At 42.9% G+C, this 16,354-nt stretch overlaps 1 protein-coding gene across 1 annotated transcript in view; it reads right to left on the bottom strand.

Annotated features, from left to right (window-relative positions):
- Positions 1 to 15,512, bottom strand: part of LOC146810478 (uncharacterized) — a 220,511-nt gene extending 204,999 nt beyond the window's left edge. Inside the window, exon 1 of the mRNA XM_085617475.1 lies at positions 13,984 to 15,512. Within this exon, the coding sequence (XP_085473601.1) occupies positions 13,984 to 14,560 (577 nt within the window). The 5' untranslated portion in view covers positions 14,561 to 15,512. The remainder of the gene's footprint in view (positions 1 to 13,983) is intronic.
- Between the last annotated feature and the right edge of the window lie 842 nt (positions 15,513 to 16,354).

The raw sequence follows: 16,354 nt of genomic DNA, 5'->3' as shown, positions 1-16,354 counted from the left end.
GATGCCACCACCCTTGAAAAGAAGCCAGCCCATGATCTAAGCCCAGGGGACTGGGTAAGGATAAAAGTCCACAGAAGAAGAAACTGATTGGTTCCCAGGTGGGGAAAACCAAGACAAGTCATCTTGACTACAACAACAGGTGTGAAGTGTGCTGGATTGAAGAATTGGATCCATGCAAGCCATACTTTGAGAATTCCAAATCCGGTCGACAGCACAGAAAAGGAGTATTTCAACGAATCAGAATCTAGTACTGAGTCAGATGACGGAGAGCCAAAAGACAAAGAAAACCCTGTAAGGGGGGAAACAGAACCGAGTTTAACTTTTGTCCCCAGAAGTAATTCTCTGAGGAGAAGGTTACAGATTTCTGATACCAGTTCAGATTCAGAGTCAGAACAAAGAGAACAATCTTCCAGGAAAGAACAAAGAAAGAACAAAGAAAAGGACAGTGAAGAGACGATAAAAGAGATTCATGAGAAAGAAGTGCCAGATGAAAAATTAAGAGAACTTCCACCTGAAACAACACATTTAGATGGACAGGTGCCAGATACAGAGAAAGAGGGAAAGATTATTGCGGAAGACCCCCGAGGAGGTGTAGGGAACTCCAACATCCAGTTAGAAGCAGGGACAAGTAGTCAGCAGGAAGATTGCGTGCCGGAGATTCGAGGAGGGACAGAAGTAGGGAAAACAAAAGAAGTGGTGGAAAAAGAAACTGTTGAGAGTAAAAAGCAAGTTGAAACAGAGTCAGAGGAAAGCGAAGATGAAGTACCTGAAGGCCGAGTTCTAAGAAAGAGAGCTTGGAGAACTGAAAAGAATGATAAAGGGAGTAAATTGAAAAGAGCTGCAAAGGACGATGTTTCGCTGAATAAAATAAAAAGATTGAGATATCGACTGACACGAGTAAATTCACCAAGGGCTGAACAGGTGAATGAAGTGACGAGTCAGGAGAAATCAAAAGAAGAAGAAACGATTGTGGTTAAAGAAAGCAAAAGAACAAGGAAACCTAACCAGAAGTATAAATCACCGGAATGGACATATGTGGCCCTGTCAGAATTAAAAGAAGAGGTGGATAGCCAAGGAAATCCAGAGGTGGTTGTGCCGGAAGTGGTTGAGGAAGACGAAAAATCGGAAATCCAGAGAGTTATCTTGTCCGATATTGGAGAAGAGGCGGAGGTTCAGGACATTCTGTATACCGAAAACAAAGGAAAAGTTAAAGATGATGAAATGCCAAACTGAATGAGACAAGAAAACTATTGATGGAAAGACAATAAAATACTGAAAAAGACAAAAACTGGTAGAACCAAGTAGGTGCTTAGAGCCTTGGGTTAGAAAACTAGTTGTGAAGTAGAAGAGGCTAAGTCAAAAGACACGGTCCATTTTAGCTAAGATGGCAAACATAGATAGTAGCAAAGGTAGATGTACATTTTTGAGGAGATGGTGCAAAATGTGTTGTTGTACAGGATTATTAATGCTTCTATGGAGTATACATGCTCTACTAATCTCATTTAAAGTTACTATAGATACATTAGAAGGACATAGTGAAAACATAACTAATATAGGGAAGATTCAAAAGGTAGTTCCGACTAGAATTTATAAAAACTATTTACATAAAGACGGGTTTATAACACATTTTTATAATAATGTGTTTTCAAAATTGTTGTATGAATATGTAAAGACAATGGACGTAAGGGATTGCTACGTATGTATGCAGTTACCTGCATCTGTATCTGAGGGAGCGACTTATCATCACCTTCCAGTAACTTATGGAATAACATGTAGTGTAATAGCTAGTTTATTTTATCAAACAGGTAAATTAGAGCATTATTTTTCAGATGTAGATACTATATTTTCACAAGTACCGTCAATTAACAAACTAAAAAAGGTAAAACCTGCAAAGGTATTAGGTGAATTTTTCTTAGAGACTAAAGAACTAACATTAGAATACATATTTAGAAATAATTTGACTTGCAGTTTAAAGAAAGAAAAGAAGACATTTTTAGATATGGTTGAAGAAAGGAGATTGAAAATGCAAAGAAAGGCTTCAGAAGGGAAAGTGGAGATAACAGTCTGGGATGTAGAAATGGAGAAACACTTGAAAGGGGAAACGAGTCCAACTATGTCTTTAGATTGGCCTCAGAAAGGGAAATTGTGTATTAGAAGGAATCAAACAGCATATGATAATTATTTTGTAGGGAATAGTGAGTGCCATGATACATACCGAATCATGGGAGGATGGGGATTCAAAGGTGGAAAAGATCCAGTTTTTCCAGGACTGTATTTCATTTGTGGGAACAGGGCATATTATCGTTTGCCAGACCATTGGTATGGCACATGTTATGTTGGCCTGGTTTTTACAAAGGTTTTTCATATGGATAGAGGAGAAGATGGTGTACATAGTTTAGGTAGTTATTTAGCACGTAGTAAGAGAGAATCTCGGACAGAAATTGTGGGTGACATTTTTGGAGCATTGATACCCGCAGTGGGAATATCTCTGAATGCAAACAAAATTAGAAAACTTTCAACAGAGGTGGATCGCTTGTCAACAAGCACCGCTGGAGGATTCTTATTGGTAAATACTGAAATGGTTGCCATGCATGCTATGGTAATGCAAAATCGACTTGCCCTTGATATATTATTGGCAAAAGAGGGTGGAGTCTGTGGAATGCTGAAAGTTCAACATTGTTGTACTTACATTCCTGACGAAAGTAAATATTTGAAAATTTATATTAAAAATATTACAGAATTGCATGACGAAATTGCACCACTGGAGGTTGAAGGTGTTTGGGAGAGGATTGGAAAAAAATTATCAGCTATTAAAGATTTTGTAGTAAAACTAGGTAGTACATTTTTAGGTAAGATATTATTTCCATTAACATGTGTGATTTTTTTAGTATTAATAATTAGATTAGGATGTATTTGTCGTAAAAATGATACAAATCAAAAAAGATTAAAAAGAGAAAATTTAAGGAGAAAAGATAAGAAACAAAAAGGAGAATTTGAAGAAATAGAATTGGAAGAAATCAAGGAGAGTATGTATAAAACAGCAAAAAGAGAAGAAACAGGGGAAACTGAAATATGAATAGAAACAAGAAATCGCTTTGAAATTCCGTAAAAGGGGGTACCAAATTTTCTGTTGGTGTGGTGATATAATCGCCAAAGGGGGGATTGCTGGAGCGGGTAGTACAACATTTTGTATACCCCCCATTCTGCATGTTTATATTAATCTGAATAATCAACTAATAGTAACCTTATTAATTCGTTTGAAGTGAAAGACTTATCAATTATATTAACAGGAGAATTACACGTGGGGTTTGCATTGTGCATGGATAAACTAATTGTATACTAACATATGTATGCATACTAATGCTAGAAAATTAGAATATTGCATGATATATGTTGCTTTTGGAATGTAATTGGAAGTTGCGCATCATTGAGTGAGTATAAACGCTTTGAATGTTGCTATTCTGCTAGATAATTACTTACACATAAGGGAATTAGTGAGGGTTTAACATTTTATTAGCCATTTCTATGTTTTAATTATGTTTTGTGTTTGTTTTGCTTAAATTGACCATTTTGGCCTTCCTTAAGATGGCAGACCGAGACGTACAACGTGACTGCTGCTGTCACACGAGGTTCTGGGTGAAGTGCGCATGCGTCACCGCCAGCAACAATGGCCTCGTCCTGACCCCAGGAGACGATGTTCTTATCAAGGACACTCTGGGAGCTTCGCCAAGACTACAAAAATGGACTGTCTTTAAAACCGGAACCAGCAAGTGCGATGACTTAATCTTGCGGACTATGTGAGAACTTTACCGAACGACCCCAAATCCACCAATGAGGACTGTCTAAAACCCCAATCTTGATACATTTTGACATTAGTTTCATTATAAAAGTAGGTAGAAAAGTGAATTAGAATCAATCCTCTTTTTTGACTAACTTGATTTCCTGACGTTATGCTGACGGAGAGGACGGTGACAATGCTGGACAGCTGTTATCCTGAATCTATGAGAGACTGAATTGCGACCGGACTTTGATGAATTTAAAGATTTTTCCACGACTTGACTTGACTTAGAGGACGACTATTAGCCAGATTAGGTAAATATAATGTTCTGCGTTTGATGATGATTTCTAACAATTTGCAATTTAATTAGATAAACGATATTTGATTAATTGATAAATGTATTGTGTCGATTATTTGAAGAAACTAGAATAAGGAAAGAGTATAGATAAATTAATTAAATCACTAAATCATATATACAACTAACTGATTCATCACCCAATGAGGGGAATATCATGAGGTTGGAAAAGTATTCAATGCATTTAGAGTTTAGGTAAAGATATTCCTTTCATCTCAGCGTTTGGAAACGTATTCCTCTAGGGAAGCAGATCAATGAAGTGTGAGTATTGGTGTTATGGGCCCCACAAATTAATGTATTTGAGTAAATTTGTTATTGCGATATTTGGTCTGTGACGAAGGGGGAATATGATGTTCCATGGTGCAACACCAGGAGACAGGAGCCCTGCTAAATATTCCACTTATTGGACTAATCATCCTGCCCCACGCATTAAATACTCAAGATTAGAGTTAGTACATTTAAGAAACCATACATTACCCCACGTTCAACATAAAGGAACCCATCCGTGTACCCACAAATTCCCCACAGCTATCGAAGGCCCTTTAACATGTTTATTCTGTGGTTTCCAGAGTACTCCCCTCTCCCTAACCAGTGATCCCATAACCATACTCCATCCAGACAAAACAAGGGAAATTAGAACCAGCTGGAACTGCTTCCTAGCCAATGTTCGCTCACTACCCAAACATGCTATTAATATCTGGGATCTACTCTCCTCCACTCTTCCAGATATTGGCTTCCTTACTGAAACATGGTTAAAACCTTCCTCCACCCCAGCCATCGCCATCGCAATACCTAATGGTTATCGTTTGCTGAAAGTTGACAGACCACGTAAGGTGGGTTGTGGTATAGCCATTATATACAAAGACCCAATAAAAGCAACAATACTTGACCAACATACTAGTGATAAAATTGAAATCCTAACATTTAGAATTGACATCCACTCTCAGCTGAGTTGGAAAGGAGCTCTTGTATATCGTCCTCCTAGACCTATCTCTGACTCCATATACCATCTCCTAAATATGATTGCTCCTCACATGATATCTTCCAACAAATTCCTTCTCCTAGGGGATTTCAACGTCCATAGTGAGATACTCAAGGACCCAGAGACGGCTACCCTCTTGACCAAGCTGTCAACGCTAGGACTCACAAAAATTAATGATGCTCCCAGGCCATACCCTGGACTTAGTCCTTTCCAACTCACCGCACTCAGAATATATATCAATTAACCCACTGACATGGTCTGACCACTCTACAATAGAATTCAATCTAATAGGCCCCTCTGATCAAACAGCCATGAAAAAATCATTATCTCGAGAATACAGACAGTGGCATAAATTAACACCTACAATATTTCGCGATACATTAACTCCCCCTCAACAATCTACCTTTGACACTTTGGATACATGCCTAACTGCCTTCCAGAACACGATCAAATCCACCATAGATGCTCCGATTCCCTTGAAACGATCACCTGCCACCCCCAAAATTACACAAGCACCCTGGTATTCCACAGATCTCCAATCAGAAAAAAGCCACTGCAAAAAGATTGAACGTCAGTGGCGCAGAACTCAGGACCTCCTTGATAAGTGAAAGTACAAATCTGCTTTAGATTCCTACCATAAAAACATAAAACTCGCCCGGAAAAACCACATAGCCAACCAACTAGAGGCAACAAATAATACCCCCAAAGTCCTTTTTCAAGTACTTAACACACTCATTAATCCCAAAGCCTGTAACCCGGAAGATGAACCTACCCAGGCACTATGTGATAACATAGCCAACCATTTTTTACAAAAAATAAACGATATCTACAACAAAATAACCACCAATACAATAACACACCATAACTCACATACTGCAACAGCCCCTCTTCCACCTAACTCATTCATCCTTAAAGAATTCCCTTTGCTCACGATCCAAGAAACAGAATCTCTCTTGAGATCCGCCAAATCAGGTTCCCCTAAAGACCTTATACCAGCAAAAATCTCAAAAAGCCTAGCAGCGGAACTTGCAGCACCCCTCTGCCACATTCTCAACAGATTCATCAAGGAAGGCAAGCTTCCCGATGAATGGAAAGCGGCCCAAATCATGCCTATTAAGACAAACACCAAATTACCCCCTGATGTAATATCCAACTATCGACCAATTTCATTACTCCCTCTACATAGCAAATTGTTGGAAAAACATATCAACACTCACCTTTCCGCATTCATTGAATCCTCCGGCTGACTTGACCACTCACAGTCAGGATTCCGCCCTCGACATAGTACAGAATCCGCTCTAGTCAATGTCATAGATAACATCCGAATGCAGGCGGACGCGGGCCGAGCAGTAATTCTTATACTGCTCGACCTGTCCGCTGCCTTCGACACCATCTCTCACCAGATTTTGCTGGAAAGACTGCAAACCATAGGCATACAGGACACTGCATTAGACTGGCTGCGAGATTTCCTCAAAGGAAGAACCCAAACAGTAAACCTAGGACCGTTCAAATCCAAGACCATGTCGGTAACCAAGGGCGTCCCTCAAGGCTCCCGTCTCAGCCCCTCTCTTTTTAATGTATATGTCGCCCCACTTGCTGCACTCCTGAGAAATATTGGGTTCACCCCAATCTCTTATGCAGATGACACTCAACTGCTTCTCTCCTTTGACAAAGACTCTCCCAACACTAAAAACATTTTTTCGGAAGGCATGAAAATTATAACATCATGGATGAGCAACAACTTCCTACAGCTTAATGCAGGAAAAACAGAAATAATGCTCTTCAAGGACGCAGTTACTAGCTGGGCTTCGAGTTGGTGGCCAGAAGAACTAGGCTCGCCTCCATCCCCAAAACTAGTGATTAAAAACCTAGTGATCCTAATAGACAGCAAACTCAATCTGGATGAACACATAATTGCTACCAAATGAGCATGCTTTCATGCCCTTGGCTTACTCCGCAAGGTCTTTCACTTCCTCCTCCCTTCCACTCGGAAAACACTGGTACACGCCTAGTACTCAGCCGTCTGGACTTCAGCAATGCTCTGCTAATTGCTGCAAAGGAGTCCTCCTTGAACAGCCTACAGGTGGTCCAGAACACAGCAGGTCGTCTGGTAGCCAGCGCACCCTACCGAACCCCCTCTCTTCCCCTTCTCCGCAATCTACACTGGTTACCAATACGCAAAAGAATTAAATTCTAAATCTGCTGTTTGGTGTTCAAAGGACTAAACCAAATGGGACCGACATATCTGGCAGATAAACTAGTCAGATACACACCCTCACGTACCCTCCGTTCTCAAGGAAAGGGTCTTCTTACCATTCCACGGATAAAACAAACCAGACTAGGAGGCAAAGCATTCTCCTACCTAGCCCCTCAACTTTGGAACCAGCTACCTCTGGATATTCGCCTCTGCACTAACTACCTGTCTTTTAGGAAAAAACTCAAAACATCACTCTTCTAAACACTTAAGTCATCACCTTTACCCGTCCTCAGCGCTGAGATACCACATTCAGGGTGATTCATGCGCTCTACAAATGACATAAATAAATAAATAAATAAAAGATATAAAAAGAAAGCTATCAATAATGTATTTGAGCTGTGACCATTATTCCTCACTGAGTTTAATAGAGCTTCACACTACCTATCACAACTACTTAAGAGGACCCCTGTTATTAAAGTAGTGGAGCACTTCATCTTTGTGTGGGAAGACCACCTACCACCATACACTACCTATGGTTGCAGGATAGATAATCTCGCACTATTATATCTGTCGTTCAGCAGTGCCAGTAGAGGATGTGGGTGGAACCAGTTGTCGAAGTGGGGGGGAACGGCAGGGCACGGCGTGCCCCTACTTCTTCAATTCCAGCGATTTCGTTCCCCTACTTTTTTATTTTGAAAATGCGTCCCGGGACGCAAGAAATCACCATCGCCTATAAAGCTCGGCGTTCGAGGACGGACGGCAGAGAAGTAACAGGACTCTGTCTTTTTCTTCTTACCCAGAGAAGCAAAATACAGTGTCCGCTTCTGCTCTGTAGCTTCAGTTGCCTTCGCCCCTCCCCCCCCCAACTCTTTCCCTCTTCCCTCTCTTTCCGTCTAGCAGTTCTTCCCTTACAGAAAACCGAGATTTCAAGACGGGGTTTTCACACTCTTTCCTTTCCTTTCTTTTATTTCCTTCCCTGTGAAATGGATCCAAAAAAGAAAATAATTTTTGCTGGAAATGTGCAGCATCTGGAATAAAAGGTAAAAATAGGAAAAATAACTAAGTAAAGTAAGACAGACTGGTAGCCAGAGGCGCTACTAGAGCCATATTTCGGGCGGGGGGGGGGGGGCTTAATCTTTAAGCAATAGGCAGAGTGGAGCTGCAGGGGCTCTTCGGAGGGGTGAAACAACAGCAAGGCCTCATTAACATGCAAATGGTCTTTAAAAGACCTGTGAAGTGCTCGGGTGCAGCTGTGTGTGTGCCAATGGGTGTTGCGCACCTGCTGGTAGCAAACTGACCAGATTGATTTTATTCACACCCAAACACATTAGCGCCACTTTTACAGAGTTTGCCAGTGAAGCGCTATTTTTGTTTTCTTGTCTTTGTTTTCCCTGGGCTTGCAACTAGTGCCCCAATCCTGGAGGTAGTGCAAAGTGTGGATTGGAAAACAAAATGCGTCCAGGGATGTGGTCTTTTTATCATACTGCTTACGTTTTGTAAGGATATAAGCAATGGGCAGTGAAATAGGTCCATTCAGGGCCCTGTAGTCATGTCCTTAACTTTTCAGGCAAAAGCACTCACTGATTTCTGAATAGTGAGTGTAAACGCATTAAGGTAACCATGTTGTTCCTGATTACAATTCACATGGTTTGCTAAATTTTGCATTCCCTATGAGTGTTTGCTTTTTCCAGGATGTTGTCACTTTTTTTTGTAGGCTGCATATTGCTCTGCGTCATTTAAATTGAGCCGCATCCAGGTGTTTATAGCTGGCAACAATTGGGTTGTAGTTGAAGGCAGTGTGAGTTTTTCTAATTGGGGCAGTATGGTGTTTAGTGGGGAAGAGGATGTGGCACTATGGCCAGAGCTACTGAATTTGTAACTGGGGAACCAGGTTCAGCCTTAATAACCAGTCCACCAGACCACTCTCCTGAGAGAGCAAAATCCCATGCTACACCTTAGAAGGCTTCGCAAGACCTTAGAAGCCCTGGTGTCTTAGCACCAGCAGGTGGACCCTAGCAGTGGCAAGTGTGGGTTAACCTTCAAGGTTTGTCCACCACAATCCATATTGAAGTTCACCTCCAGTCTTGCAGACAGGCCTATGAAGCAGCACACCCTAGAGCGACAGTGACTCAGTCACTGAGGTCACAGGACACTTGAGAAGGGCCAGCTCTAGGGCAGTGCAGCCGGTGTGACCGCACCGGTGCTGACTTTGGGTGGAGGCATTATGTTTGCAAGTATATTAAGGTTTTAAAAGTGCTTGCTGCCTCCTTCCTGGCCTCCAGCAATTTTCGGCAACAATAAAAATGGCATGATGACCCTGGTGTTTAATGTTCTTCCTAGAGAAAGATCATTTTGTCTAATGGAAGTTCTGATTCATGGAAAGGTAGCTCAGAGGGTTAATGTGCCTGCTGCAAAAAACATGTACCATACAGATTGTGAGAAGTTGGCCTGGTATATGCTGTCCACTAGTTATAGTGGGCACCTTGTACCAGTCCAAACAACCCTTATTGATGAAAGGTTTAAAGACAACCTTTATTGAAAGATATCCTAGTGGTAGCTATGGAGAGCAGCCTTCAGGCTATGTCTTGAAGGAGTGTAAAGCAGCTTGGTTTACCAGATTATAACCTCTGGAATTACTAAATGAAAGGAGATCCACACAAGGTATATATAAAATATATGTATTTATTTCTAAACACTCACTACTAATCTCTTTATGAGATTAGAGTCCAAGATACACAATAATACAGTTCTAAAACGACAGTAAATCGCACAATATACAATGGGCCCTAGGGGCGGACCAAACCATATATTAAGAAAGGGGTATAAGAACCACGATTTGACTAGACACAGTGCCTAAAGCACGTAGAATCGCTGGGACCCCAAGAAACCACCCACGGGAGCACCGGAGTACTTGAGTTACCTCACCTAGATAAACCGGGTGCATAGGTGTCAAATGGTGTCAGGGATCGTCGTTGATTTCAAAGTGCTGCTGCCGGGAAGGAGAAAAGTGTCCGGTGTGATCCAAGCCTGGATCGAAGATCAGAAGAACCTGAAAGCAGAGGGTACAGAGTCTGGGTCACTTGCCAGTGACCAGGGGCACGGTAGATGAAAGCCCACCGATGTTGGGTGATTCAAGTGCGAAGAGGTGAAGCTTGACTCTGTAGCCACGAGGACCAGGAGGCGTCGACGACAACCAGAAGCTGGATTTGAGCTGTCCCACAAAGGATGTCGAGTGCTGGGGTGTCGGTCCGCGTATTGAACACAACAAGCCTTGGCAACAGCAACCCACGCAGGAAGAGAAAAGATGCTTTGGTGCGGACCAGCAAGGTCCTGGGGACTCCCCAAGCAATGGAGAGTCAGGACACGTCTGGAGCAATCAGGTATGCCTAATTAGAGGTAAAGTTACCTTCACAGGGACCCACCAGTCAACGGACTAGGGATCGCGACGGGACCTCGAGAGAAAACAAAAAGGGCCAGCTCACGGAACACTCATGGATTGTAGGCGGGCAATCTTCAGTGCAAATGCTGCTCGGGGTCAGGGCTATAAGTAATCCAAAGCTTAGCTGCAGGAGTTGTTGGAAAGCTGATGCTTCTGCAAAGTGACGTGGTGTCCAGGGGTTCGGTTTGCACAGTCGCCACGAGGGATACGGGCCTCAGACTTGCTGTGGGCACTGTTCGACCTCTAAGACCACGGAAACTCACCTCCTATGTTACAAAATTCTTCGGAGTCTGGCGGGAGCTTCGGAGCTGCAAACTGGTCAGATCTGTCTTTGGTGCCTGCCTTGCAGGGGAGTAACTCCTTTACTCCAAGGGAGATTCTTTACTCATCTAGTTCAATGTAGATCGTTGAAGTTCCAGGATTCAGTATCAGAGTTTCGTCCAGGTGTAATCTAAAGTCCTGTAGCCAGGGGTCCTGTAGCCAGAGTTTGTCCCACCCCAAGGAAGGGGTGGGACAAACTCTAGGGACCCACCTATGGGAGGGTCAGGAAAGAGGGGTGGCTACACCCATTTCCTTTGTCCAGTTTCGCGCCATTGCAGGGGCTGGTAGCCCCTGCAACCGGTTTGAGCTGGACTATGTACAGGGACACCAAATGTGCCCCCAGTCCTGAACTTCAAAGCACTCTTGGAGTGCACCCACCCAGCCCCAATACACTTAAGCCTTTCAGGGAGGTGGTGACACCTCCCTGTGACAGGAAACCTATTGTCCAGGCCTCCCCTGCCGGAGTTTCGTCCAGCAGCAGGAGGGCAGACTCGTGTCGGTGGCTGGCAGCATCCATTTTGTGATGCCAGGGCTCTGTTAGCTGGTGCCGGGTATACCGGTGCTGTCATGTCTCTCCCTCTAGAAGGGTGGGATCATACTCCCACACCAGTTACTGGTGTGGGGGTATGATTCCAAAGTGTTTGACACCAAATACAACATGTTTCCGTGCAGCCATTCCAAAGTTAGCATTTACCGTTTGGTTATAATGCACTTAAGAGTGTATGGTTTGGCAGCATCACAAACAACCCCAGAATAAAGGTTCTGAAGGCTGCTGAGGGGCTCTGCTCATGCATGGGCACCCTCTCACATAAAACCCGGCACCCTGCCTTTAGGATTGGTAAGGCCTGCCATAGGGGTGACTGATAGGTTTATATGTGCAGTGAGATGGAGAGATATAGTGAACCTATATCTCAGTAAGGGGTGCATGCAGTCGCAGACCTGTGGTGTCATTTTGGAAGGCTTCCCAGGGGTGACACAATACATGCTGCAGCCCCTGGTAGGCCTATGGGGTACCTATGCCCTTGGTACATAGTATACCATATACTAGGGACTTATAAGGGTACCCCAGAATCCAATCTGGAGTGTACCTATGGTACTTGTAATCAATTTAAGGGAGAAAGCAGATAGGCTGGGGTCCTGAATAGCAGGATCCCAGGCAGACTAAGTCGAAAACCAGCAAAACACCAGGAAAAAAGTGGGGCAACCATGTAGTCAGATTCCACCTTCCTACACAGATCACAAAGTGCACATAATGTAAATAGGTTAGTGGGCTACTGCTTTTGTCAGAGAGCTCCTTTTGTTACTTGCAGTTTAGAAGTTAAAATCCTAGCATACAACAGTGAGCTATTAACTTTCATCTAAGAGCTGCATACAACCTGCAAGGTATAAATTAGAGCGTTATGTTTTCCCCCCAGTCTTTGATTATCCTAATGTTGCAAAAAGTGTTCTTTTGGACAGAAATCAATTCTGATTATTAAAGAGAACCCCCACCCATGGTATTAAGTTTTAAAATTCTGAGTTTATGTTTCTCCAGGCCAATCACTATTAAACTATACTGCCTAGTAGTACGGTTGTCATGCGACTCCTACACCTTCTAGTCCTTAGTCTTATGTAACATTTTCTATACAGTGATTTACACACATATTGATGGTCTCTGAGTAATGTGTGTGATGTAAAGTGCTCTGACACCCTACACTGGTATGAGTGGCGCTGTAAATCAAATTAAATGCATCTGAGAGAGAGTGTGGTTATGGAGACTTGAGGGGCACTGTTAAAGGGCGGAAGTGAGGGAATCCATGACAGAGGTGGCCACTAGAGGGTAATAACAAACATTAATGCACAGGGCACCACCAGTGCCCTTGAGGCCAGTCTGCCTCACCCATAGGTAGCTCCATTGGCCTTGTTTCAGAAGTAGTAGCTGCAACTCACCAGGGATTGGCAATGCAGAATTTGGCACGCACACCAAACTAAGTTCGCAAACTTCACAGTTTCTCTGCTTCATGTGCTGCTTGCTGTGGGGTCACTGGAATTAAATATGCAGCAAAGGAGGACACAATTATGCCACAGTGTTGACTAAATTATGCATTTAAAAAAAGGCTGCAGCATAATGCAGTATATTTTCTGATATTTTATTATTTTGACGAGTACACATGCTAACAGTCTTTGGAAAGATTTTGCCTTATTAGCACCAGTGTAAAATACAAATGCAACAGTGAGAAAGATGATCAGTCAACCTTTGCAATAAGCCATCCACTCCGCAGCAAAACAAGTCACATTTTTTGTTAACTTTTGATACATTTGAGCTATAAACAATGTATTAGTTTAAATGATCAGATCATGCAGCAGTTCTTGCATTAGGAGGCAAATATGGCAGAGCCAGAGTTATATAGAAAACATTTGCAAACTAGGATATTTTGCCATTCATGTTTGAACTGCTGTTGTGGAAGAAGGGAGAAGTGCTGATGATAAACACCATGGCTCTGCGAAAAATTGCTTGTGCTTCCACATTTTATCGTATTTGGGACATTCTGTGATTAGAAGCATATCCCACTTTGTGAATGTGTTTTACTGTCAATAACTCATTATAACCTTTTATAATCATGTGCATCCATTGGTTGATTAAACTGGGCATTGAAATGCCAAACACATACTAAAAATTGGAAAATTGCGCATTCTGGCCACACCTCTGGCTCCGCCCACTGAGCCAATCCTTGGGTTATTCCCGCCCTCTGATTCCCCGCCCACAGTTCCCCTACTTTCTTCCCCCCACTTCGACCACTGGGTGGAACCAATAGATTAAGTGGGTGGAGCCAGTGAAGAACGTGGGTGGCGCCGGGGAGTGGCCTCATAAAAATGTGAGCACCTGCACTTAATATTGTACATATTAAGCACTGAGTCAGAGAACTCTCACCGTTTACAGTCGGATCTTCTCCGTAAACGTCATCTCCGACCTCAGCGCGTGCCATGGCGCTCCTCATCTCCGCACAGGGGGTGCTCAGCGTGTCGCTGCGTAGATCCACTATCTGGAGTTGGTGTAGAAAATCTCCAGATCGCCTTGTGCTCTGATAATACTGCCGGATTCCATGACGTCCGCTCGAGGCAGCAGCTGCACGACGATGGTTAGTCTGCCCCATGGCTATTGGGAAATTTGGGGTTCGAGAAGCGAAAAACGGACTCCTCCCAGACGGAGCAGGAATGTTGAGATTCAAAAGATTGTGTATTAAAGTTACACGGGAACTGTGGCGTACCCACACAAGGTGTGGGGCAATAGGTTTTGTGCACACAGAGAGGGTAGGGGCTCCGCACAAAGGAACTCTGGAGGCTGTTGGTATTAGGGGCGTGAGTTCTGCCCTCCAGTACAACGGCAGGAGCTGCCTCGCTGCCATGGTGCACAAACTCCGAAGAAACACGCAACGTATGCACGATATGGAAGACTTTGATCCCAAGTAGAAGGACAACGTCAAGAGTGCCCCTCCCCCTCTTTGCATGTTAAAGCCATACGTCACATGGTCATGGAAGACTCGAGATATTCAGGTATTCCGCTTTACTTTTGCATTGACTTGCGCCCTCGAGTCTGAGTAGATGTTATTTAATATTTGATATCTCATTGGAAACGTGTACACTGATCTCTACTGTCCTCGGAAAACAAACCCCTCCTTAACAGGAACAGACGGAAGCTGCAGATCACTTTTCCAGGCTGGCTTACTAGACCAGTCAGTGGTCGAAGTGGGCGGGATCTGAGAGGCACGTAGTGCCCGTACTATTTTAGTCTAAGAAAAACAATTCCGCTACTTTTTGTGTAAAGACAACCGTCCAGGGACGGGTAATTCCGAAAGTTGAAAGGCTTCAGCTGAAGTGTAAGACAAGTCTCCTGTGCTGCGAAGCGAGGGAGGGGCAGACAGCCAAACAAGCCTTGACAGGGTGCCTACTTACCTTAAAGAAATGTAAATGTACGCAACTGTCAGTCTGCAAATGTGATACACTGGTATTAGCTTTAATTAATGGAATCACTTGAAACTTTTTGATGACGCACATTAATTATTTTTTAGAGGTATTGTAAAGAAGCTACCAACTAAACTGTGAAGTGTATGCTTTTAATAGCCAGTTATAAAAAAACTTTCAACACACAGTCTGAATATTACTAAAATCTATATTTTCAAAGCACATTTTTAATCTTAAACCTTTTTGTGCATTTTGAAGCTGCCTATCTTATTGTGTGTAATGCAAGTTTAAAATAATGACTTACATATTCACAATGTTTTCTGTCACTGACTGGGGGGACCTCCTAGCACTAAACATACACAAGTTACTATTCCCGACTGCAACCAACAAGGATTCTGTGGCCGCTTGGTGCTCACACAGACCTCTGCAGTGCATTAATAGATGTTTCATAATGTACTATCTGCATTTCCCACTGATTAAATTAAATTGCATTTATTTTTCATTAAAGCTTTGCATTATTTTATATGCAGTTACCTGAAGGTGGAAGACAGAAAAAACGTACAGAATATTTTATTTTAGCCGTTCTCTTGACCCTGCCCCTACGCTCACTCACCCTGCCCACTTTGCGCACAACATCACAGTTCCCATACTTTTTTTTTTTTTTAATGCACTTCAACCACTGTACTGGGCACACAATGCTATGCCACACCATGCATAACTGCCAAGTTTACCAGGTCCATGTGTAGTGTGCTGATCCAGTCCAGCGATTTTTCTTTTGAATTCTGGGACTTGTACTCCTGTTTGATAATAGAATGAACAAGATTACAAGTCTGAGAAGTCAATGGAAAAACCTGGCCTGGAGCAGTTCATCACACTTTAACCTGGTAAGCTTAACATGGCTGCGCCAAACGGTGCTCTGCTTATGCTATATAAATGATCTGAAAATCTTCTTAACACTGTAGTGTGGCAAACTCACTGCTGTACAGAAAGAGACACGCAGAACAACAAAATTATTGCAGTCAACAAAACATGAAAAAGTTAATAGTAAATGGAGGCCTCTGTTGACTGCACACCAGTAGTTTGTTTTGGTAGGTTTTGCACTGGGAACAGGTGGGATTTGGAAATGGTCTTTTCCTTCCTGGCTCGTGTGTGTTGGATGGGTGTTTTCACGCTTTGATATACACCTGTGGTAGGGCCCAGGGTGTAGTTTAATAATTGGAGAATAAAGAAACTGTTAACACCATCTCACAATGTGCTGTATTCTCTGTACTGCACCCGCTGCTTTGATACCACAATGATGCAACATAGCCCACTCTGGACGGAATCCGATATCCTGACTC

Source organism: Triturus cristatus, chromosome 7 (assembly GCF_964204655.1).
Source record: "Triturus cristatus chromosome 7, aTriCri1.1, whole genome shotgun sequence".
Taxonomy (NCBI): domain Eukaryota; kingdom Metazoa; phylum Chordata; class Amphibia; order Caudata; family Salamandridae; genus Triturus; species Triturus cristatus.
This window is presented reverse-complemented; position numbering and strand designations above follow the sequence as displayed.